This window comes from Ceratotherium simum, chromosome 5 (assembly GCF_057802395.1).
Source record: "Ceratotherium simum simum isolate JZ-2026a chromosome 5, ASM5780239v1, whole genome shotgun sequence".
Taxonomy (NCBI): Eukaryota; Metazoa; Chordata; class Mammalia; order Perissodactyla; family Rhinocerotidae; genus Ceratotherium; species Ceratotherium simum.
Genome location: NC_141904.1, coordinates 21,486,161 through 21,511,743, shown reverse-complemented (window position 1 = coordinate 21,511,743; position 25,583 = coordinate 21,486,161). Strand labels below are relative to the sequence as shown.

The window sequence follows — 25,583 nt, the reverse complement described above, 5'->3', positions numbered from 1 at the left end:
GTGCCAGACTGGGAATGAGGAGATCCAGATGCTTCTTTTGGTTCTGTCGCTAACTAGCTTTGCGATCTTGAAAAGTCACCTGATTGCCCTGGTCCTCAACTTTCTTATTTGTATAATGAGGAGCTTGGGCAAAGCCAGCGTGTGTCATACTGGGGGATGCACAAAGACTTGCCAATACATGGATTTCTAAAAACTAGTCTTAAGGGCTCTCTACCTGACAATGTTTTTGTCTGAGGAATCACGGAGGGTCTCCTTTCCTGCATCCCCTTTTACGAATGCCACCCACTTCACACAGAGATGGCATATTTCTGAGCCATTCTAAGTCTGATTACAGTGCTTTGCCCAGATGTAAAGCCCTCCTAGGGAGGCATGAGGTGGGGGGTGGGGGTGTGTTGTCAAACAAGGAGTCATTTTAAATATTGGATCTATAGGCCCCCTTTAAGCCAGGTAAGGAGTCAGGTCTTTCCCATTCTGTACATGTTTCTGTTAAGCAAGAAGTGTGTTGCTAGAAATGGGGTATTTGAACTCATGTTTGGGCGTTCTGAATTCAGATATATTTTAGAGTGAGGGTGATCTGAGTGATGATAAATTTCATTTAGTAAACTGGCCCATTCCATTTCCCAACTCTTGTCAAAGGATGCATCTCTCCTGGGTGGGAATTCCATGAGAACAAAGCAAAAAGTATGCAGGAGAAATATCAATGGACAGCAAGCATTGTTTCATCAGCCCAAAAACATCATAGCAAGAGCCTCAATCATTTACCTGTCTTGGAATGGAATCATAAGTAAGACGTCATCACAGAGACCCTCAGTAACATACTTATTTAAATTGGAAGATGAGATCAGATTCTTTCTAAGGCAGAGGTGTTGATTGGTTTTACAGTAAGGACCAGTTCTGCCATAATTAGACTACATGGGAATATGTCCCATAAAGTGAATTAGCTAAGTTGCAGCTTCAAAATTCTGAAGAAAAAATATATAAAACAGATTATAGAAATATTATTTTATCAAAAAATATAGTAATAACAGATGTGTCAAATATGTTAATTTAGTAATATTAAAGTTTTCCAACCATATTTTAGTTTCTCAAGTTAAACACTGTGCCTCCAAGTGAAAGAGTAGCTGGTATAATTAATGGCCATTTGATAAGTTTGGTAAAGCGTTTTTGAGTACATTTCCCAGAAGTGAGAAAGTGTCAACTAATGCCTAGGTAACAGATTCTTTTGTAAAACCCGAAAAGTTTTACAAAAGAATTGCTGAGTGGTTTTTGGCACATAACTCAGAAAGAACTCAAAGAATTGTCTGACATTGCTATAATAAAACTCTTTCAAAACCCATCTATGTAAACAATATTTATCAGTGCTTAAATCTATAACAATAAATATTAATAGAATTGATATTAAACTTTACCTCACTCTAACAATAAATTGTAATAAGTAAAAATAATAGGGAAAAACTACCCATCTCATTAAGAAATACATTTCCAATAAAAATGTTTACTTTTTGTTTTGATAGAATTACCAAAATTTAAACATATATGGTGTTTTTATAAATTCTAATGATAATCCAGCTAGAAAAAATTTTAACAAGTAGAAGCTTATAGTCATAGGAAATAAAAAGCATACTTTTGAATATATAGTTTTTTGCTGAAGAGAATTATGATTAGGCAAACAATAAAAGATTTTAAAGCATATAAATATATTAGTTAGAATGAAATTCTATGACAGAAGTGAAATAGAAATACATGTTTAAGGAGAGGCATGAATGCTGCGAAATATCTGACTTCTAACCATGAGCATGTTGACATATATTTTAAATGGATACTGGTGGTAACAAATCACCATGATATTTAACTTCCATTGAGTAAATGAAAAGAGAAATGTGGAAGTTTTATTTTTAAACGTCAGTTTTTACAATATGTCACACATTACATCCTTGCCAATCACTTAAACTAATAATAAAAAAATATTCGATGTTAACTTTAAAATATGCCAGGCAAGAGTACATGATTTTTTTTCCTTTGAGGAGGGCATGTAAGCAAATGTGTATGAAGACAAGTAGGCGAGATCATCTCTCAGATCTCGTCTTGGGCCAGGTTCTCCGGAGCCAACCCTGAGGTGAGGATTCCTGTGCATGGGATTTATTGAGGTGACACTCACGGGAGAACCGGAGAGGGAATGAAGGAAGCAAGACAGGGAAGGAGTGGAAGCCAAACAAGGGTGTCATCTCGAGCAAAGTGCCATAGAGGGCAGCCTCAGCTTGCTCCTCAGGGCACTCAAGCGTGTGAGTTATCCTGCAGAGCTTTCCCAGGAAGGAGTGTATCTAGAGTTCTACTTATATGCTGCTCATTTGTATCTATTATCACATCACGCTTTTATTTTGACTATTGAAAACGGCAGAACTACGTGTGTTTGTTTCATATGTGGCATAAAAAGGAGTAGACTCTAAAGGGAACATTTTAAACAAATCCAGTGACATTAAGAGCAATGCATATTTTCATGTTTTGCAGATGGTGAGGACACAAGATGATCACAGCAGCAAAGAAGATATCTCCATTGGCATGTGTGATTCCACGTGGTTCTAACCAGAAAGCAAAAATCGTCTGTTAGAGGTGAAGTGGAAAGTGGCAGGAATTTCTCATGTGAACAATTGGCTAATAACATGCTAAATCTGTTCTGCTTCAAATCTGAGGGAAAGACTTTTCTGAGTGAAGACATCAGTGAGCAGACCTGAGGAACTAGGAATGATTTCATTTCTCCTGAGAATTGGGACAACTGACCTTGAAGAGTTCACTGAATCTTTTCTTTGACAACCCTGTACAGGTCAGGCATCGATTCTGATGGTGTATCTGCCAAAAGATTTTTGTCATAATTTTCATCCCATCTATATCAAATTGGACTCTTGAGTTAAAAGCAGTTAGAATTAGTTTTCTGGGAATGTCTTCTAGCTATTCATAGAACTAGACCCTCATGCCCATGTCTTCAGTTCTGGTATGACCCTAATGTTGCATCTAGCACTGATTGCTCTGTAAAAACCACCTGTCAGGCTGCCACCACCATAGTCAATGCTTGCTCTTTTCCAGGACGTTTACGAAAGAATGGAATTTGTGAGAAAGAGAAAAGGGAGATGAGGCTAATTTTATGAACTGCTATTTTGTGCTGTGTTCATTTGTTTTGTTTTAGCGTACTTTGCATGTACTTGATTTTTGCTGCAAAAACCCAAAACATTATGAAAAAGGATGAATACTCTATATGACCAGAGCAGTTCTTGGGAATTACAATGTAGCAAGAGACAAGTTCTGAAATAAAAGCAAGTCTGACTTGGAAGCTTGTTCTGTTCGTTTTTACTTAACTGTAGTTTCACTCAGACCCATTGGAACACCAGTACATGTTAAACACATTTGGAAAATATACATAAAATGTCTAATAAGCCAAGAGTGAATTCATTTTAAAAATCATCCCATTTGGTTAAGGCAACAAGTAATTGCCAAGTCTATGAGTATATATTGTATTTTAAAAAGTGACTGTTAATGGGGTAATACTATAGGCAATTTTGTACTTTTTCCACGTAATTTTCCTTAACATTATCCTGTTTGAATAATTTTAAAATAATCCAATCAATTAATTCTAGGCTGTCAAAAATTTTAAAGTAGTCATTTGTTGCTCTCTGGGAAGTTCTAAAGCAAATTCGACTCACCTAATAAAGTTTTGTTTTTCCATAAGAATCTTGGTGTGTGTGTGGGTGTGTGTATGTGTAAATGTATGCATGAAGTATACATCAGATCCCTAAAATCTGAAAGTAACATGGGTTATCAAAAATGTGGAGCCAGAGGAACTCACACTCTGCTAATGGGACTCTAAATTTTTCCACCTTTACATTTGAGCATCTTAGCAATATCTAGTTAGGTTGGTGGTGCACATCTCCTACAACGCAGCGATCCCACTGCTAGATTTATGTGCCTACAGAAGCTCTCACACAGGTACACTAGGAACCAAATATAAGCACGTGCACCACAACATTGTGTGTTTTAGTGAAGACATGAAACCAACTGAAATGTCCTAAATGTGGTATATTCATACAGTGGAATATGATACAGAAGTTCAGTTGGTAAACTAGAGCTGCATCTATAAACATGGACAAATCCAAAAGATAATATTGAACCAAAAAGAGTTGCAGAAGGATATGTTATGACATCATTTATACAACATTTTAAAACCTGAGAAGCAATACCACATATTGTTTGTGAATACCCACAACTGTAGTAAAAGCATATGGGGATGATAAATACCAAATTCAAGACAGTGGTTATCTTTTAGTGGGGAAGGGTAAGGCAGGGGTCAATTGTCCTTATAATGTTTTATTTCTTAAGCTGGGTGATGGAAAAATGGGTGTTTCTTATATTTTTTTAAATAAATTTTTGGATGCCTGACATTTCATTATGAAAAGAGTAAACCAAGTCATGAAAATAAATGTAAAATTCAAATAAATCCTTATGCTACATCCAGAACCGTGTTAAGAATAATGGAAAGTTAAAACATATACATATATAAAAACTATCCTTGCCTTGAGCAGTTTGCATTAAGTCAAGGTCGCTAGAGTTAGAGAACATTCTAGAACAATGGTTCTCCTTGAACACCAAGGACCAGGAAGACTTGTCCCCTTCACTGGTATGCCACATAATTTTGATCAATATATAAAATTAATTTAGGTTACCACTGAGTGTACATTCACTTTTGATGTAAATTTTATGTCTGAGTGGTCATTTGAGGTTATAGAGCACAATTTAATGCATACAACAGGTCAGAGGGGTGATATGAAGTGACATTGTTTCACAGAAGGAGCATTACACTCTAAACGTAGGGAACTTTTAAATAAATGTGTTATATATCTCAGACATTCAAACCAAAAATATAGTACTTGAATGTGTGCTGGAGGCACAAAAAGTTGAGAACCAACAGCAGAGAATGATCATAGGATGACAAAAATACCATGCGTAAATTCAGAGTAAGCCTTCTATATAGAGCCAGTAATTGCTTTGGAAATCAAAGAAGGAAAAAATCACTTGGGATTTGAATAATTGGAGAAAACTTCAAGGAATAAATGGGATTCACACCAGGTACCTACTTACAGATTCTTGATGCTCTCCTTCCAGCTCATTTAAGATAACAGTACAAACTCCTTCCATGCCTTAAAGACCTTGCAAAATCTGACCTTTGCTCACCCTTCCAGCCTAATCTCTTCCCACTGCAAGGAGCCTCTTCCCTCTCTTCCTCCTATTCATCCTTCTGGGCTGGATCTCACCTGCTTGGGAACACCTTCCATACACTTCCCAAAGGTAGGCAAGGTAACCCTCACCCTACTGTATAGTCTCTTAGTACTGGATCTCTCCCTCTGGGTCCCATGAGGGAGGGTTATAATGGCTCAGCCCACTCACTTGTCTATGTCCCCAAGAGGCACTGAAGTGAGCACCTCCATTTGTTCATCACTATATCCCCAACACCCAAGATGTTGCCTGGCACTTAAAAGGCATCACCTCAATAAAGACGTGATGAATGAATGAACAAACTCACCTTGAAATATACATATGGTTTGATTTGATGGAGAGGAGGGGAATTGGCATGAGCGATGACCAGAAAACAAAAGCCAGCAAGACTGGTGTGTTTGTTTGTGCGCTGAGTTGAGTGGGGAAACTGGGACTGTGTGAGCAGGACTTGTACCGGGGCCAGCATGACTGGATTGGAACTCTGAGGATTAGTGGAAGCTGAGGTCATGGCAAGTGTGATGAGTTGCTCAAAAGCCTTTTTATAAAAGCTTAAAAATAATAAAAAGGGCAAACAAAAAAAATCTTGAACCATTCCACAGTAACGAATCTATTTGACTATGGAGTGATCTAGAAGCAAAATTGCATGTCCTCAAAAAGGAGCCATGGCACATGTATCAAGCACACATTTTCCCAGGGGTTCTGTGCAGAAATGACCTATAGCTGAGCCACTGCAGTCTTATGAGACATGGACAGTGCACTACAGAACAGCTGGTCAGAATTACAGATGACTAAGAATCCTGTGATATGTCTGGAAAACTTCATTTGACATTTTAGATTTGATTCCTAGATCTTTTATCTGAGTGTGAGCAGTGGGGTTGAGAATATGAATAGTCATAGTTGAACATTGGTGCAGTCCCTATTGGACTCCCTAAATTGAAATCTCTTTCATCTCTGACCCAGAATTCTGGAATTTTCTTTTGACTAAATTTCTTCTCTAGCCCTCCATTGTCCACCTGGACAACCTTAGCATCTGTCACCTTGTAGTATCCTAGGAACTTAACAAGTGTTCACTAACTGGTTTTCTTTATGCAGGAAGAGAGGAATGAATAAGCCTTCTTTTGCTGAGGCTCGCTAGTATCCTGTTGGCCTCTCTCTCTTCTTCTCCCCAGCTTCTACTTCCCAAACTGAATTTGGATTCTGTGTTGAGAAAATGTCCTATAACAGCTAGAAGTTGTCCTCTACACAAATGCCACTGATAAGGAAGTTCTCACCTCCTGTGATGAGGACAACAGCTGTGTGGAGGCCTGGTTCATAAGACAACCTTTGCAATCTCTTACAAAAGAATATATCAGACTCGGGTATTATGAGAATAGACTAGTAAACAGCGTAAAGCATCTTTTACCATCTCTGTAACTAGCACTTCGGCAAAGTAAGAAAAGTTTTTTCTAGTACGACATAAATTGATCTACAAGTGTCCTCTGTTTCATGGCCTTGGAGGGCCACAATCCTTGCTTCTCAAAGTGTAGCTGATGGCCCTTGAACAAGCAGCATCAGCATCACCTGTGAGCTTGGGAGAAATGCAGAATTTCTAGGCTCCACACAAGTTAATTGTATCATATTTTAACAACATCTCCAGGTGATTCACGTTCACATCTATGTTTGAGAAGTGCTGGCCTAGAATTCGCTTGCTTGATGCTCTGCAAATGAGTACATGCATTTTGCAGATTTTCGGTTCAGCTTGGCCTCATATATTGAGCATCCACCATGTAGCATGCATTATGCCAGAAGTAGGGACTATAAAGATAAATAAAAGGTGACATATGCCTTGAGCTCATGGTCTAGCTGGGAAGACCCAGAGAGTGTTTCAATTTAGTGTGGTAGTGCTAAGGTGAAGGTACGCAGGCAGAGCTGCGGGAATTTGGAGAAGGACTCCTTATCCCAGACTGGGACAGAGAAGGTTTCTTCAAGAAGCGTGTCTTTGATCTGAATGAAAATGATTGGATACAATTTAGCCAGGCAAAAATCAGGTAAGTAATCCAGCGAAAAGTAATTCTCTCTCCTAGCTCTTTGTCCTTAAAATAGGTTTTTGTTTAAACCGTGAACCCCGTTGTGCTCCTGGGGAAGGGGGATTGACTGTATGGATGCTGTATTGCTAAAATGAGTCTAGGAGTGATGGGAGATGAGGATAGAGAGGTTAGTACCGGCCAGCCATAGGGGATGTTGTGTGCTATATTGAAGAGTTTAGATTCTGTTCTGTAGGCACCAGAGAAGGAATGTGGTTAGACTTTTAGTATGGCTGGTACTGGCTGCTGAGGTAAGAGGGAATGGGAGGGGAAAAGAACTAGTCACAGGGTAATCAGTTACCCAGGCAAGAACGGATAGTGGTGCTCAGGTTGGAGACGAATGGACATATAAGGGAAATATCCAAAAAGTAAAATGAGTAGGACATGATAATTGATTAGCTTGGACAGAGGATAAGGGAGAGGACTGGGTATAGACCAGTGGTTCTCAAACTTGAGTGTGTATAACAATGCCCTGGAGGGCCTACCCCCAGAGTTTCTGATTCAGCAAGTCTGGGGTGAGGCCTGAGAATGTGCATTTCTAACAAGTTCCCAGCTGATGCTAATGCTGCTCGTCCTGGGACCATACATTGAGGACCACTGCTCTAGTGTCTCTCAATGGTTCTCACTTTTGACTGCTCATTGGGAGCACCTGAGGAGTTTTTTTAAACTACTGATGCCTGAACCTCACCCCCAGGGACTCTGATTGAATTGGTATGAGGTGCAGCCTGGACGCTGGGTGTTTTTAAAGCTCCAGGTAATTCTATTGTGCAGCTGAGTACCAGCTAAATACCACTTAATTATATTAGGAACGGAGGCAAAGAAGCCATTTTGGTGTTTCTTAAATTTATTAAAATTTTCTTAATATTCTTATTTTCTTGTAAAATCAGGTAAATAATACAACAAAAAGTAATTATCTCTCCTAGCTCTTTGTCCTTAAAATAGATTTTTGCTTAAACCATAAACCCCATTGTGTTCATGGGGAAGGGGGATTGACTATATGGATTCTGTATTGAAATACTTCATTATATGTGTCCTCATATGTACGCAAATTTATAGTCAATCCATTTGGAAGATCAATATGATATATGGTGATTACTATGTAAAAGGGCAGGTACTGAAAAGGCCAAATAGACACTATTTCCACACCTAAGGCAAGAGGAAGAGAGAAAAGAAAAGGAAAAAAACCACATTTGGTGAGTTCTTACTATGACCTAGGTGCTGTGATAAGTACTTTATATGCATTATTTCATTTAGTGCTGACAACAAAAGGAAGAATAAGATGTCATTGCCTCCATTTTATAAATGAGAGATCCAGGACTCAGCAAAAGAAAGGCACACAGTCCAAGGTAAAGAGGGATTTAGATCTGGATTCGCCTGGTTCTTCCAAAGACTATATTCTTTTCACACATTCTCAAGGGAAGAGAAACTGCCTATAAGATATAGAGAAAAGTAGACAGGATTGGGTATGAAGTGCTTGAATTCTAGTGCTAACTCTACCCCTAACTCGTTGTGCCACATTTGATCAATCACCACATCTCTGGGCCTTGATTTCTTCATCAATACAATGGGAATAAAAATTGTACCCAGCTCATTGGATTAAATGAAGTAATACTTAACACAATGCCTGGCATGTAGAAGAGAAATAATGTTAACTCATTATCTTCCTCCTCTTCATCATCATTATCAGTAAAATTAGGGGGTTGGGCTAATCTTTCCTAAAATTCCTTCAGGTTATAAATTCTGTGATTAAGAGTTTGCTACTTTCTTTGGTATCTGCAGCTTCTTTATGAAACCCTTCAACTGGTGACCTCATCTTAAGAATTTGGTCTTTGCTTAAAATCAGCCACTCCCTTCTCATGACCCCCTCCCCCTGGTCCCTGGGATGTCCAGCTGGCCGTGGTGTTTCATCAATAGCTGTGACAGAGAGCTGTGTCAGTGTTTTGGAGACTGTTGCAGGAGCTCCATCGGGTCTCTCGTGCTGTGTTGCTGTGTTCAGCTCCCTCTGCAGCACCTGCACGAGACTCCTCATGCCAGACCGGCAGGATTTCTGTCCAGTGAACACATTTGCAGTGACAAATGGACCACACACCACAGCTTCAATGCTAATGATCTTGTTCTGTTACTGATATACTGTAGGCTTAGAGATGGTCCAGGATGCAGTTCCGAGTCATGGAAAGAATAAGACTTGTTCTACTACGTACTGGTTATGTGATGCTGGGCTTGTGGTTTAACTTCTCAGAACCTCCATTTTTCTCAGCTGTGAAGTTGGTTTTGTGAGATTTGGCCTGTGTGAAGTGCATTATACAGTGTCTGGCTCCCAGTAGCTACTCAGCTACAGAAGCTGGGAACGGTCCCTAATGACTCTATTTGGGAAGCTGGTGATAACTTTCATGGTAGACCAAGGTCATGTAGAACTTTGGAGAGGGCTGATGGTGGCTTTATTAGCCTTTTATAGTAGATTTGCTGTCACTGTGACACTTCTGTCACTGTTTAAGTAGCAGATTTCAGCAATAGCTTTCACTTCAGCATTTCTGAGGGATACATTTCCAAGATTCTCCTCGACGCAGGCTGGGACCTGACCTCAGACCCCTTCACACTCACAGCTATTCCATAGCAATGGGCTGACTGCACGGTGGGGCAGAATCCACGGCACTTCATTTTGCATATGCATTTTAGCAAGCAGGAGGCTGATTCAGCCTCCTATAAAGAGAGAAGGGACTGTCCTCAGAGCTTCTGCCAATGTTTGCAGCTTGCCTTATTGGAAGACTCTTTCCAACTGCCTGAAAACATTTCCTGACCTCAGCTTCTAGGTCTCTTGTTTCATCACCTACTCTTGGAGCCAGAATAACTTTCAATTAAGTAGGGTTTTAACATGCAACACAGTTTTATCCCAATGTCAATAGGGGATGGACACGGCTAACATAGGATCAAATTTGTTTAGTTTCTACCAGAAACCAGCTGGAGCTGATGTCCCAGCAATGTTGTGGCTGTTTTACAAACAAGTGTTTCTCAAAGTAAAGTCTAGGGACCACTCCCATCAGAATTTCATAGGTCTTGTTAAAACGCAGAGTTCCAGGACCACCCATCCTACTAAATTAGAATCTCTGGATGTAAACACAGAAGCTGCACTTTAACACACTCTTTAGATGATTGTTATGCATCCTGTATTATAGTTTTTTAATTTGAATTTCTATAAAAGTGTTACTTGCTCAAAATTTTAAAAATCAAATAACACTAAAAGGCTCATAATTAAAAGATAGCCATCATCTCTCCCCTGCCCAGATCCATTTCCCAGAAGTTACCATATAAACTTTTATCACTTTCTTCTTCTAGACTTTACCTCTCTATTTCTAAACAATGTGCTAACACTGCAATTTTATGTCATATCAATTTTAGACACTATCTGCTGAGTTCCTATAATGATTGAATATTTAGCAATTTATCTAACATAATTATCTATCCTTGCCTTCTTGATATATTTCTTAAGTTTTTGTTAAACAAGAGTTAGGGTTGCTATTTTATCACTATGTAAAGATTGCTAAGTATTGAGGCAAGAAGGGGCTATGAATATCTCTTATTCAACTTCTGTTATATCTTGGAATTTCAGCTCTGTCAAACAAGTGTTAGTTTTATTTTCCAAATACTCAAATATATGAAATACTTAGCATTGTCTTTCCCTTGCCCTGGGAGACTTCACACCCAGAGCACCCCCATTCTTCTGCTCTGGGTGGACTCTTATTTCTGCTTTCCTTGTTAGATTTCCTTTTATCTGGTTCCATATCTACCTCTTTCTTAGTTTACTTACTTATTTTGGAAAAGTGCATCCTCCAGTAACTTCCCTAAGACCCAGTGCATTGGAGATATAATTTTTCAGTCCTTACATGCCCCCAAATGTCTTTATTCTGCCCTCATACTTGGTTGATGGTTTATACTGGGTTGAATAGTGTGCCCCCAAAATTCATGTCCACCTGAGACCTCAGAATGTGACCTTATTTGGAAATAGGTTCTTCACGGATGTAATTAATTAAGAAGGGGTCATACTGGATTAGAGTGGACCCTAAATCCAATGACTGGTGTCTCTATAACAAGGCCATGTGAAGACACAGAAACACACAGAGGAATGAAGGCCATGTGAAGACAGAGGCAGATATGGGAATGATGCATCTACAAGCCAAGGAACACTCAGGATTGCTGACAACCACAGAAACCAGGAGAAAAACATAGAATAGATTCTCTCTCAGAACCTCTAAAAGGAAACAACTCTGCCAACACCTTGATTTTGGACTTCTGCTCGCCATAACTGTGAAAGAATAAATTTCTGTTATTTTAAGCTACCCAGTTTGTGGTACTTTGTTACAGCAGCCCTAGGAAACTAATATGTGGTTTATCTGGGTATGAAACTATGCTGAAGAACGATGTCAGCATCACGGTGGAGTGAGCTGTTCCCTTTGTCTCTCTCCTCTAAGTCACAACTAAACGGACATTCATTAAACAATAGAGGATTCCCACACAGCATAATAGGATGCCTGAGAGATCCACGAGCCACACATCTGAAGGTGGGTGGACTAGATATGCAGGAAGCAGTGGAAATAGATAAGTGCACCCCCCGCCCCCAGGCAGCAGTGAGCCAGGCCATGGGTCCTCACACAGTGGCCAGTGTGAATGTAAGAGGAGGTGGGGACAGCCCTGGCCCATGCCCTCAAATGCTTTTGGAGCCCAGTCTGCGGGAGTACACACCATGCCACAGCGGAGAGTGGAGCCAACTCAGCCCCCATGAAGATGCCCCACCCACCAAACACAGTGGCTCAGCCAAGCCATCCACGAGTCCAGAGCCAGCCTGTGCAAGCACAACCTGCCTGCTCAGCACAGAGGACCCACCCTCACGAGAGTGACCCACCAAGCACTGTGGCCAGCATGCAAATGCAGCCATAACTACATGACTTCCAGCAGAAAGCGAGGGATCAGAAATACAGCTCCTGCTTCCACCCAGGGGTGGCAGGTGGAATCTGAAATCCGATGCTACTGCAAATGTGATGGCAAAGGATCAGTTCATAAAACACCATGAAGAACTACAGCAACACTTCAGAGCAGAAGGAAAATGATAAATCTTCAGAGACCAATCCTGAAGTCACAGAAATTTACAATCTGAATGACAGAGAAGTTAAAATTGTCATAAAGAAACCAAATGAGTTACAAGAAAACTTAGAAAGGCAGTTCAATTAGCTCAGGAAAAACATTAATGGGCAGAAGGAATACTTCACCAAAGAGACTGAAGCCCCTAAAAAAAAAACTATACAGAAATAATGGATATGAAGAACACAACTAATAAGATAAAAAATAATCTAGAAACCATAAAAAATAGAACTGACACTTGGAGGAGAGAATTAGTGAATTAGAGGACAAGAATCTAGAAATGCTTCAGATGGAGGAGGAGAGAGAGCTAAGATTTTTAAAAAATGAAGAAATTCTTCAAGAAATATCTGACTTGATTAGGAAAAGCAACATAAAGATTATGGGTATTCGAGAGAGAGAATAGAGGGAGAAAGGAGCAGAGAGCTTGTTCAAAGAAATAACAGCTGAGAACTTCTCAAACCCGGGGAAGGAACTGGACTTACAAGTACATGAAGCCAATAGAACTCCTCATTACATCAATGCAAAAAGACCTTCTCCAAGGCGTATACTATTAAAATCGGCAAAAGTCAGTGACAAAGAAAAAATATTAAGGGCAGCAAGAAAGGAGAAATAACCTACAAAGGAACCCCTATTAGGCTTTCAGTGGATTTCTCAGCAGAAACCTTGCAGGCTAGGAGAGAATGGAGTGAAATATTCAAAATACTGAAAGAGAAAAACTTTCAGCCAAGAATACCCTATCCAGTGAAACTATCCTTCAGATATGATGGAGAGATAAAAGCTTTCCCAGATAAACAAAGCTGAGGGAGTTCATCACCACTAGACATCTCTTACAATAAATGATGGAGGAAGCCCTTGCACAAAACAAAAAGGTAAAGGTTTACAAAGCTTTGAGCAAGGAGATAAATAGACAGACAAAATCAGAAAATTGCAGCTCTCTATCAGAACAAGTTAGCAAACACCTAATTATAACATAAAAGATAAAGGGAAGGAAAGCATCAAGATGTCAGTCAGAAATGCAAGGGAGGAGAAATGATGGAAATATAGAACAACTGGAAAACAAGAGATAAAATAGCAGTATTAAGCCCTCATATATCAATAATCACTCTAAATGTAAGTGGATTGAATTCTCCAATCAAAAGACACAGAGTAGCTGTAGGATTAGAAAACAAGACCCAACAATATGCTGCCTAGAGGAAACACATCTCAGCTCTAAAGACAAACATAGGCTCAGAGTGAAGGGATGGAAGACAATACTACAAGCAAATGGGAAGCAACAGAAAGCAAGTGCTGCCATAGTAATACAAGACAAAGCAGACTTCAAGATAAAAGAGACAATGAGAGAGAGGGGCAGTATATAATGATAAAAGGGGCATTCCACTAAGAGGACATAACACTTACGCATATATATATACCTAACATAGGAGCACCAAATTATATAAAGCAACTATTAACAGACCTAAAGGGAGAAATTAACAGCAACACAATAATAGTAGGGGACCTCAACACCCCTTTACATCAATGGATAGATCATCCAGACAGAAAGTCAAACAAGGAAACAGTGGCCTCAGATGAAACACTAGACCAGATGGACTTAATAGATATATAGAGAACATTCTATCCCAGAACAGCAGAATACGCATTCTTCTCAAGTGCACACGGAACATTCTCAAGGATAGACCATATGTTGAGAAACAAGGCAAGCCTCAATAAATTTAAAAAGACTGAAATCATATTAAGCATCTTTTCTGACCACAATGCTATGAAACTGCAAATCAATTATAAGAAAATAGCTAGAGATGTCACAAATATGTGGAGACTAAACAACATGCTGCTGAACAACCATTGGATCAATGAAGAAATCAAAGGAAAAATCAAAAAATACCTGGAGACAAATGAAAACACATCATACCAACTCTTATGGCATAGAGCAAAAGCAGTTCTAAGAGGGAAATTTCTAGCAATACAGGCCCACCTCAACAAACAAGAAAAATCTCAAATAAGTAATCATAAACTACACCTAACAGAACTAGAAAAAGAACAACAAAGAAAGCCCAAGGTCAGCAGAAGGAGGGGAATAATAAAAATTAGAGCAGAAGTAAATGAAATAGAGACTAAAAGAACAGTAGAAAGGATCAATGAAACTAAGAGCTGGTTCTTGAGAAGATAAAAAAAATTGACAAACCCTTAGCCAGAATCACTAAGAAAAAAAGAGAGAAGGCTCAAACAAACAAAATTAAAAATGAAAGAGGAGAAATTACAATGGATACCGCAGAAATATGAAGGATTATAAGAGAATACTGTGAAAAACTATATTCCAACAAATTGGATAACCTAGAAGAAATGGATAAATTCTTAGACTCATACAACCTCCCCAAACTGAATCAAGAAGTAGAGAATCTGAATAGACCAATCACAAGTACAGAGATTGAAACAGTAATCAAAAACCTCCCAAAAAACAAAAGTCCAGGACCAGATGGCCTCCCTGGAGAATTCTACCAAACATTCAAAGAAGATTTAATACCTATCCTTCTCAAACTATTCCTAAAAATTGAAAAAGACAGAATGCTTCCTAACTCATTCTTTGAGGCCAACATTACCCTGATACCAAAACCAGACAAGGACAACACAAAGAACGAAAATTACAGGCCAATATCACTGATGAACATAAATGCAAAAATCCTCAACAAAATACTGGCCAATCGAACACAGCAATACATTAAAAGGATCATACACCATGATCAAGTGGGATTTATACAAAGGATGCAGGAATGGTTCAACATCCACAAATCAATCAATGTGATACACCACATTAACAAAATGAGAAATAAAAATCACACGATCATCTCAATAGATGCAGAGAAAGCATTTGACAAGATCCAACATCCAATTATGATAAAAACTCTCAATAAAATGCGTAGAGAAGGAAATTACCTCGACATAATAAAGGTCGTATATGACAAATCCACAGCCAACATCATACTTAACAGTGAAAAACTGTAAGCCATCTCTCTGAGAACAGGAAAAAGACAAGGATGTCCACTCTCATCACTCCTATTCAACATAGTACTGGAGGTTTTGGCCAGAGCAATTAGGCAAGCAAAAGAAATAAAAAGTATTAAAATTGGAAAGGAAGAAGTAAAATTCTCGCTGTATGCCGATGACGTGATTCTATACATAGAAAACCCTAAAGAATCCACCAGAAAACTGTTAGAAATAATCAACAATGACAGCAAAGTAGTAGGGTACAAAATCAACTCACAAAAATCACTTACATTTCTATACACTAATAACGAACTAGCAGAAAGAGAAGTCAAGAATACAATCCCATTTATAATCACAAGAAAAAGAATAAAATATCTAGGAAGAAATTTAACCAAGGAGGTGAAAGACCTATACACTTAAAACTATAAGTCATTAGTGAAAGAAATTGAAGAAAACATAAAGAAATGGAAAGATAGTCCATGCTCACTGATTGAAAGAGTAAACATAGTTAAAATGTCCATATTACCTAAAACAATCTACAGATTCAGTGCAATCCCAATCAGAATCCCAATGACATTGTTCGTGGAAATAGAACTAAGAATCCTAAAATTTATATGGAACAACAAAAGACCCTGAATAACGAAAGCAATCCTGAAAAAAAAGAACAAAGCTGGAGGCATCACAGTCCCTGATTTCAAAATATACTACAAAGCAGTAGTAATCAAAACAACATGGTATTGCCTTAAAAATAGACACACAGATCAATGGAACAGAATTGAAAGCCCAGAAATAAAACCACACGTCTATGGACAGCTAATCTTCAACAAAGGCGCCAAGAACATATAATGGAGAAAGGAAAGTGTCTTCAATAAATTGTGTTGGGAAAACTGGACAGCCACATGCAAAAGAATGAAAATACACCATTATCTTACACCATACACAAAAATTAACTCAAAACGGGTTAAAGACTTGAATAAGACCTGAAACCATAAAACCCCTAGAAGAAAATATAGGCAGTAGACTCTTTGACATCAGTCTTAACAGCATCTTTTTGAATACCATGTCTACTCAAGCAAGGGAAACAAAAGAAAAAATAAACAAATGGGACTACATCAGACTAAAAAGCTTCTGCAAGGCAAAGGAAACCATGAACAAAACGAAAAGACAACCTACCAACTGGGAGAAAATATTTGCAGATCATATATCCGACAAGTGGTTAATTTCCAAAGTACATAATGGACTCATACAACTCAACAGCAAAAAAACAAACAACATGATCAAAAAATAGGCAGAAGATATGAACAGACATTTTCCAAAGAAGATATACAGATGGCCAATAGATGCATGAAAAGTTGTTCAACATCACTAATGTTAGGGAAACGCAAATCAAAACTACAATCTTACGCCTGTCAGATTGGCTATAACTACCAAGACAAAAAATAACAAATGGAGAGGATGTGGAGAAAAGGGAACCCTCATACACTGCTGGTGGGAATGCAAACTGGTGCAACCACTATGGAAAACAGTATAGAGATTTCTCAAAAAATTAAAAATAGAAATACCATACGATCCAGCTACCCCACTACTGGGTATTTATCCAAAGAACATGAAATCAACAATTCAAAGAGATCTATGCACCCCTATGTTCATTGCAGCATTATTCACCATACCCAAGATGTGGAAGCAACCCAAGTGGCCATTAGCTGACAAATGGATAAAGAAGATGTGATATGTATATACAATGGAATACTACTCAGCCATAAAAAAGGCAAAATCGTCCCATTTGCAACAACATGGATGGACCTTGAGGGTATTATGTTAAGCAAAATAAGACAGACAAAGACAAACACCACATGATTTCACTCATATGTGGAAGATAAACAAACACATGGACAAAGAGAACAAATTAATGGTTACCAGAGGGGAAGGGGTTGGGGGGTGGGCAAAAGGGGTAAAGGGGCACATATGTATGGTGACCGATTAAAATTAGACTATTGGTGGTAAGCACAATGCAGTCTATACAGAAACTGATATATAATAATTTACACCTGAAATTATACAATGTTGTAAACCAATATGACCTCAATAAAATAATTGAAAAAAAATTCTCTGTTGAGCATAGAATTGAGCATAATTTACCTCCAAATTATGACAGCACTGTTCCATGGCATATAGCTTCCAGCGTTGGTTTGAGGAGTCTATGCCACTCTAATTCCCTTTTCTTTGTATGTGAAGTGCTTCTCCCACCACAAGCTTTGGGATATTTCTTATCCCCGGTGTCCTAAAATTCATAAAGATCTATCTTGGTGTGTTTTTTTTATTAATTGAGATGGGCACACGGAGAGCCTTTTCAATCTGGAACGTCGTCCTTCAGCTCTGGGAGTTTTCTTACTTCTTTCTTTGAAATTTCCTCTCTTCTATTTATTGAAAGTTCAAATCTCCCAGAATGACCTCCCCAAATTTCTTAGCCTGATTCCTATTCTCTACTTCTCTTTTGTTCTACTTTCTTAGCGATTTCCTTGGCTCTATGCCCTCTGTTTTCTCCATGTTACTTTTTCTGCTTGTTTGGGTCTTTCTCATATTGGAAACTTTTCTCAAATGCCCAGTGATCCTGGGCTGTCTGTTTTTATTTAAGAGTGCGGTGGCAAATGGCTGATTGGAAACTCTGTGAAGGAGAGGCTTGTCAGCCAACTCTGGAGAGAGGAAGAGAACTAAGGCTCCAACCGCTTTGCAGGAAAGATTTCAATCACTCCCCTGCAGCCTCACGCCTTATCTGCATCTTTTGCTGCGCCCCCGGCTTTAAATCCCGTGCTTTTCCAAGGTTCTAAGGGAAGAATCAGATTGTTTCTTGTAAGTATCTATCTCGGATACCCACAGTTTGTAGCTTTCTATACTCTGCTAAGAAAGTCACCACTCTCTTTGAGATATTTCTCTTTTCAAAAAGGTTTGTGTTAATTCTCATTCGTCGCTGTATGTTCTCTAATTCTCTTTGTCCTTGTGCATTAATATTCTTTTCTCTCTCTCTCTTTTTGTCATTTAAAGGGTTTTCAGGAAGAAGAGATAGATGTGTATCGTCATCCACCATACTGAGCCTGAAGTTTTCTTTGTTTTCTAATGTATGACAACCAGCAAATATTTCTATTATGACATTTTGTTTAGTGAGAAACCTCCAGTTACACAAGAACACTCATGTTGGAATTTGAGAGTAATGAGTAGACCCAGTTCTGACATTTACTACACACTTATTAATGTTTCTGAAACTCAGCTGTCTTGTCTTTAAAGAGAGATGGAAATACTCACCTATGAGTAGTCAATGCCAGTGCATAGAAGTTCATGATTCCCCTCTGGGGGTTTGAGTGAACTGGATCAAAAGTAGGAAGAAAGTCACAAACCTTTAGGCTAATTTCTGGAATCCCTGCAGACCCTCAGCATTTTGCCCCACAGTCTCGAATAAAAGAGTGATGATGGGAGTGATCATTTAACTAACTTAACAGAATCATCCCATTTCAGAAATTTTCTGACAGAGAACCATCTCAGAGGTAACTCATAAACTGTTACATTGTGAAGGAAAGGAGGAAAAATATCAATGAAAATTGCAAGCTCTCTCTTCCTTTGGTCACCGTACGACTTCTCCACAAGAATAGGGCTGATTGGAAATTAGTCTTTTACATAGTTTCCAGAGACAGTTTATCTTTTTCAAAATCTAACTGTAAAATCTCTCAGGAACAAGAAAACATTAACTCCCAGAGCCAGAATTCAGCAAGATAGTAACAAATTATTCATGGTTCAAGAAAAGAGTTCTCACAAAATGTGTTGAATAGTTGTTCATGAAACATTAACAAATGTTCTCAAATTCCCACAAGTAGATCCAGACCAACTGATTTCCTCAAATTTTAGACACTGCTTGATGAAATATTATTTCCCCAACAGTCTAGAGACTTTTATTCCTGAAAAGTAGAATATTTGTACTATAAATGTCATGAAAAGCACATTTGGAGATATTTTCCTTATTTCTTGCTGCTAAAGATGATTTTATATTTTCTTTTTGAACTAAATTTTCTGATTATAAAAATAATGTGTCCTTTACAGAAAATTTCAAAAATACAATTCACACTAAAATCTGGCATTATAGTTAAAGCTTATCTGAATTTGGATAAGCTCAATTTTCATCAAAAATACTTAATCTGTATTTAGACTTCATAAAATTCAAAGTTGAAAAGTTAGATTGAGGGGGGAGGGATGAATAGGTGGAGCACAGAGGATTTTTAGGGCAGTGAAAATATTCTGTATGACACCATAATGATGGATACAAATTATACGTTTGTTTAAACCAATGGAATGTACACTAGCAAGAATGAACCATAATGTAAACTATGGACTTTGCATGATTGTGACGTGTCTATGTAAGTTTATCGATTATAACAAATGTGCCACTCTAGTGGAGCATGTTGATAACGGGGGAAGCTATTCATGTTTGGGGGCAGGGGTATATGTGAAGTCTCTGTACCTTCTTAATTTTCCTGTGAACCTAAAACTGCTCTGAAAAAATTAAGTTTTAATTTAAAAAAAGTATATTGAAATATCCAAGTTGTTCCAAACATACTTCAAAGATTTCTAATACCTGAATTGGGCATAAGTTTCTTAAATTTAAATTTAATTAAATGAAATTAAAAATTCAGTTCCTCCTTCTGACTAGCTACGTTTCAAGTGCTCAGCAGCCACTTGTGGTTAGCGGCTACTGTATTAAACAGCACAGATATAAATGGATAGGTACATAGATACACAGATATAGGGAGAGGGATATGTCACATATGAGCATTTCCCCACATAAACAAATACTATTCCAACACATGACTTTCAGTGATTGCAGACTGTATCATTCCTTCTATGGGTATATATGGCATAATATACCTATTTAATTATATAATTTTGGACATTTGTTTTTTACTAATTTTTTTCTATTTTTGCTATATGAATTTGTACTCTATTTATGATTATTTCCTTGAGATAGATTCCTAGAAATGGTATTACTAAGTTTAAATTAATATTACCAAGTTTATTAGAGTTCTCCAGAGAAACAGAACTAATGGGATTTATATATAAAGAGAGAGATGTATTTTAAGGAATTGGCTCACAAGATAGTAGAGGCTGGGAAGTCCAAAATCTGCAGAGTAGCTCAGTAGACTGGAGACCCAGGGAAGAGTTAATGCTGCAGGTTGAGTCTGCAGTCTTCTGGGAGAATTTTCTCCTCTTCAAGAGAAGTCAGTGTTTTTTTATTAAGGCCTTCAACTGATTGGATGAGGCCCACCTACATTATGGAGAGTAATCTGCTTTGCTCAAAGTCTACTGATTTAAATGTTGATCTTATCTAAAAGATATCTTCACAGAGACATCTAAAATAATGTTGGACCAAATATCTGGGTACTGTGGTCTAGCCAGGTTGAAACATAAAATTAACCATCACGTTAAGTTTTAGGTTCTTGATACACATTGCCAAATCATCGGTAATAGTTTACATTCTCATCTGCAATATATGAGCTCATCATATCACACCCTAACAAGTAATCAATATTATCTTTTTTCTATCTTTACCAATTCCATATGCAAAAAGATCCATAATTTTAATTTACATACTTTTGATGACTACAAGATTAAACATTCTCTCATATATATTGACCATTTATACTTCTTATTCTGTTAATTGTCTATTCATTACTTTTTTGGCCATCTTTTCTATGTGAAAAGCAATGAAGAAATCACAAAGGGAAAAAGTTTATTATATTCAATTCCACAAAATTTAAGAAAATCTGTATAGAGAAAAAAACCAATGATAAACTGGGGAGACTATTTAAACAAATATGACATACTTAGTATTGAAATATTAAGGTTAAATCTCTACTGTCCAATAAGGTTTTGAAAGGTATTGAGCTTCCTTGCAGAGAAAGTCAGCCAAGACAGGATGACTAATGTCAGGGATGCTCCCAAATGGATTCCTAAATTAAGAATCCCCTAAAATACTTATAAAAAAATGTGAGACTGGGGCCGGCCCGGTGGCACAAGTGGTTAAGTGCGCGCGGTCCACTGCAGCGCCCTGGGGTTCACCGGGCTCGCCATGCATGCTGTGGCGGCGTCCCATATAAAGTGGAGGAAGATGGGCACGCATGTTAGCCCAGAGCCAGTCTTCCTCAGCAAAAAAAGAGGAGGATTGGCAGATGTTAGCACAGGGCTGATCTTCCTCACACACACACACAAAAGAAAATGTAAAACTACTCTTGCAATGCCCCTTCCTCCAACACTTGCCTTCTGTGCAAAGATCCACATATATAACTGTGGTTATTTCCTGAAATATCCATTTAACATGATTCTTCAGCACAAGATCTCTCCAGTAGTAATAGCCAAGCACTGTTCTAAGCTCTACATACTCATTTAATCTTCACAACCGCCCTATTGAGCAGGTACTGTTACAATTTCCATTTCAGAGACCATTTCAGAGACTGTTTCCATTCCATTTCCATTCAGACAAGTGAAGCCCAGCAAGTCTCAATCATTTGCCAGTCTGTTACAGAGTGGCAACACATTACTGGCATTCACTGATATATCATTTCCATCCAGTTGGCTAGTTATGAGTTTGTTTATTCTCAAACTAATTTCAGAAGGATTTGGGATGACTTTCACAAGTAAACATCCAAGAAAGATGTTTAAGAGCAAAACTGAACATCATTCCGAAGAACTGAGATGAGCATAAAGAAGTAAGAGGGAAGGAGGGGGATACTTGGTAAGAGCTCAAATTAGAGAGTGGTGCCAACTGCTACCCCAAACTTCAAGGAATTTTTTTGAAGAGACAATGGAATTTGGACCAGGTCCCTCACAAGGAAAACCAGCACTGAATTCCATTTCTCAAGGAAGTGATGTGGAAATTCTGGAAAAACAATCACAGAGGGACAAAGACTGGAAGTGAGGGAGAGATGGAAGCTTCAAATGTGAGTGCTTTCCACTCCATGGCTTAGTGCACGCCAAGTTGTCACAGATGGCAGGTCTCAAAGGGAAAGCTTCCAAGCCTCCAATCTGACTTTCGAATGGCAACTCTGACATCCCATGATGTGAGCATTGAAGGGAATCACTCCAATTCTGGACAGTTAATAAATGAAAAACTCAAAAAGTTTATAAAATTCAATAGTAAAGCACCAATGGAAAACAGATGAAGTACAATAGAATATGCAATAGAAAAGTGAGCAGCATCATGCTTAACGATAAGGTTCTAGAATTAATTAATTCAATAAGTACTTGGCAAGCATCAACCAGGTCAACCCTTTACTGAGGGCTGGATACACCATTGTGAGCAAAATTAGACAAGTTCTCAGATTTTATGAAGTTTACAGATGAGTGAAGGAGACAGTCATTAGTCACCTAACCACACAAATAAGTCTGAAATTACGACTATAGTAAGTGCAATGAAGTAAAGGTAAATGATACACTGAGAGAATGTAATAGGGAGACCTGGTGTAGTCTGGACCATCAGGGTTGGTCATCCTGAAAGAAGTGATGAATTGAGATCTGAAGAATAAATAGGAGTTACCAAGGAAAGCTGAGGAGGCAAGTTAGAGAGAAAGAGCAATGTATGAGAAGACAGGAAATAGGGTACCTTTTCAGTGAAGTCAGAAATGGACAGTGATGCCTGTTAACGCCACTATTATTAAATTCTATTCAGGAAATCCTAGTGAATACAATGGGACAATAAAACAAAATGGGGAAGGAAGATGCAAAATTGTTATTATTTTCAGATAATAGGGTTATCTATCAAGAAAAATGTAACAAAATTCTATTACGTTGGAAAGGATGTTCAGTAGAATGACTGGTTATACAGATATATAAAAATCTGTAACTTTTTATATAGCAATAATGAGGAGATGGTATTTACAATAACAATAACAATGTGCAATACCTAGGCATAAACATAACAAGAAATGTAGAGAAACTATAAAATTCCACTGAGCAATATGAAAGAAAGCAAAAGTAGATCCATTCCATATTCTTAGAAGACAGAATATGTAAAAATGTCATTCCTCCCCAAACCATTATATAACTTAACATGTTGAGGAGGATGGGCATGGAACTTAAGAAAATTGTTATGAATTGCATTTGGAAGAATTTTTTTTTTAAAACTAATATTGGGTGATCTGCTTTACCATATATTAAAACATACCATGAAGCCATAACATTTTTTTAAATGGGTACAAAGAGACATAAGAGAATCAATGGAGTGAAACAAAGTTCCAGATCTAAATGAATATAGGAGTGTAATATACTAACATTTTTAATAGTTTGACTGAATTCTGTTGGTTGGATGCACAGTACCCTTATGGTACTAACCCCTGATCATTGGTTATGCATAAGGTGACTGTGAGCATCCTGATTTGCCTTGAACAGGCTTGGTTTATGCCTCTTGTCTTGGCATAATTATTAACAGTGCCCTATTTTACTCTCAAAAGTGCCCCCATTTTGGATGACACATTATATGGTCACTCAAGTTATATATATCATTTCTAATTTTTCCCAGTTATAAACAACACTAATAAATTTCCTAGAAGCTTGGTCTTTATACAGATTTTTTATATGACTCAAAGTATGTATCCATTTTAAGTTTTTCACGTACATTGCCTTGTCTTCCAGAAGGATTGTACCAATTTACACTCCCACCAGCAATTAGAAGTAGTCATTTTTCCCAAATCTTAACAAAATTGGGTAGTAGCATTTATTTCTAAAAATTTTTGCCCGTTTAATAAGGGAACTTGTATCTCATTGCTTTAATGTAGATTTATTTCATTACTGTTGTGAGTGAACTTTTGTATGGGTTAGTGTTCTTTCATTATAAGCAACGGAAAACAATTCTGGATGGGTTAAATCAAGAGGAATGCAGGGCCGGCCCCGTGGCTTAGTGGTTAAGTGCTCGCGCTCCGCTGCTGGCGGCCCGGGGTTCGGATCCCGGGCGCGCACTGACGCACTGCTTCTCTGGTCATGCTGAGGCCGCGTCCCACATACAGCAACTAGAGGGATGTGCAGCTATGACAAACAACTATCTACTGGGGCTTTGGGGGGGAAAATTAATAAATAAAATCTTTAAAAAAAAAAAAAGAGGAATGCAGGGGAAGGACATCGGAGATCCACAGAATTAATGGGAGTCTGGAGAACCTGGCTTAGGAATGAGTAGGACATGGGCGTTTTTGGATATGAGGAAGCAGGCACCCTAGGAATGGATTCAGTGTAGAAGGGCATCGTTGGGTCTGGTCTGCTCAGGACACCATCACGAGAATGAAATGGAACCCCAACAGTTTTGGTCTTTTTATTCCTCTCTTAAGATTCAAGTTCCAGTTGACCTAGCTTAGACCAAATGCCTGCCCTTAGGCTAGGAATGGGCAGAGCCCTGATTACAATCCCACTGAACCTCAGCTAGAGAGAAAGTGATAACTTCTCAAGGGAAATCAGTGTTGTTAGGAAGGGGAAATGGATCTGAGGCAGCTAACCCAACAAACGACTATGACAGCTTTTTTCTGTATTGGCTATTCATTTCTCCTTTTGTGAACCGTCTAGTCATGTTCTTTGCCATTTTTCCCCTGCAGTGTTTTTTGGGGGTTATTTTCTGCTGACTTACAGGAGATCTGCAAGTACATTTTGAAGATGAACTCAGTAGGACTTTGCAGAAGCCCCTAAAGATCTCTGCATTTTGTAATTCACAAAAGTTAGAGGTCCCCCTCTGTAGGTTTTGTTGTTGTTCCTTGGCTGGTGACCTGTAATTAAAATATGTCAGACTGTTAAGGAGCTGGCACTTTTTCTTCTCTCTCACTGTAGTAGTTGTAACTGTAACACTAGCGGCCTTAACATAGAAACCTCAAAATCACAGGGGTTTAAGTGATGATTTTAAAACATGCCCCAAAATTCTTTGACATTCTTCCCATTGAAAAGTGAGATTATGACCTGTGACCCTGATTCTGGGCTCTGTGACTGCTTAATCAATAACTTATGGCATAAGTGATATTGTGTCAGTTTCTGGGCCCAAACTTCAAAAAAGTGTCAGCTTCTACAATCTATCTCTTGGGACATTTGTTCTTGGAATCTAGACACTATGCCATGAGAAAGGCAAGCAGG

General features: G+C 38.3%; 1 protein-coding gene across 1 annotated transcript in view; it reads left to right on the top strand.

The window, feature by feature from the left end:
• Positions 1 to 3,325, top strand: part of COL6A5 (collagen type VI alpha 5 chain) — a 114,470-nt gene extending 111,145 nt beyond the window's left edge. Inside the window, exon 41 of the mRNA XM_014789693.2 lies at positions 2,509 to 3,325. Within this exon, the coding sequence (XP_014645179.2) occupies positions 2,509 to 2,528 (20 nt within the window). The 3' untranslated portion in view covers positions 2,529 to 3,325. The remainder of the gene's footprint in view (positions 1 to 2,508) is intronic.
• The last annotated feature ends 22,258 nt before the right edge of the window (positions 3,326 to 25,583 follow it).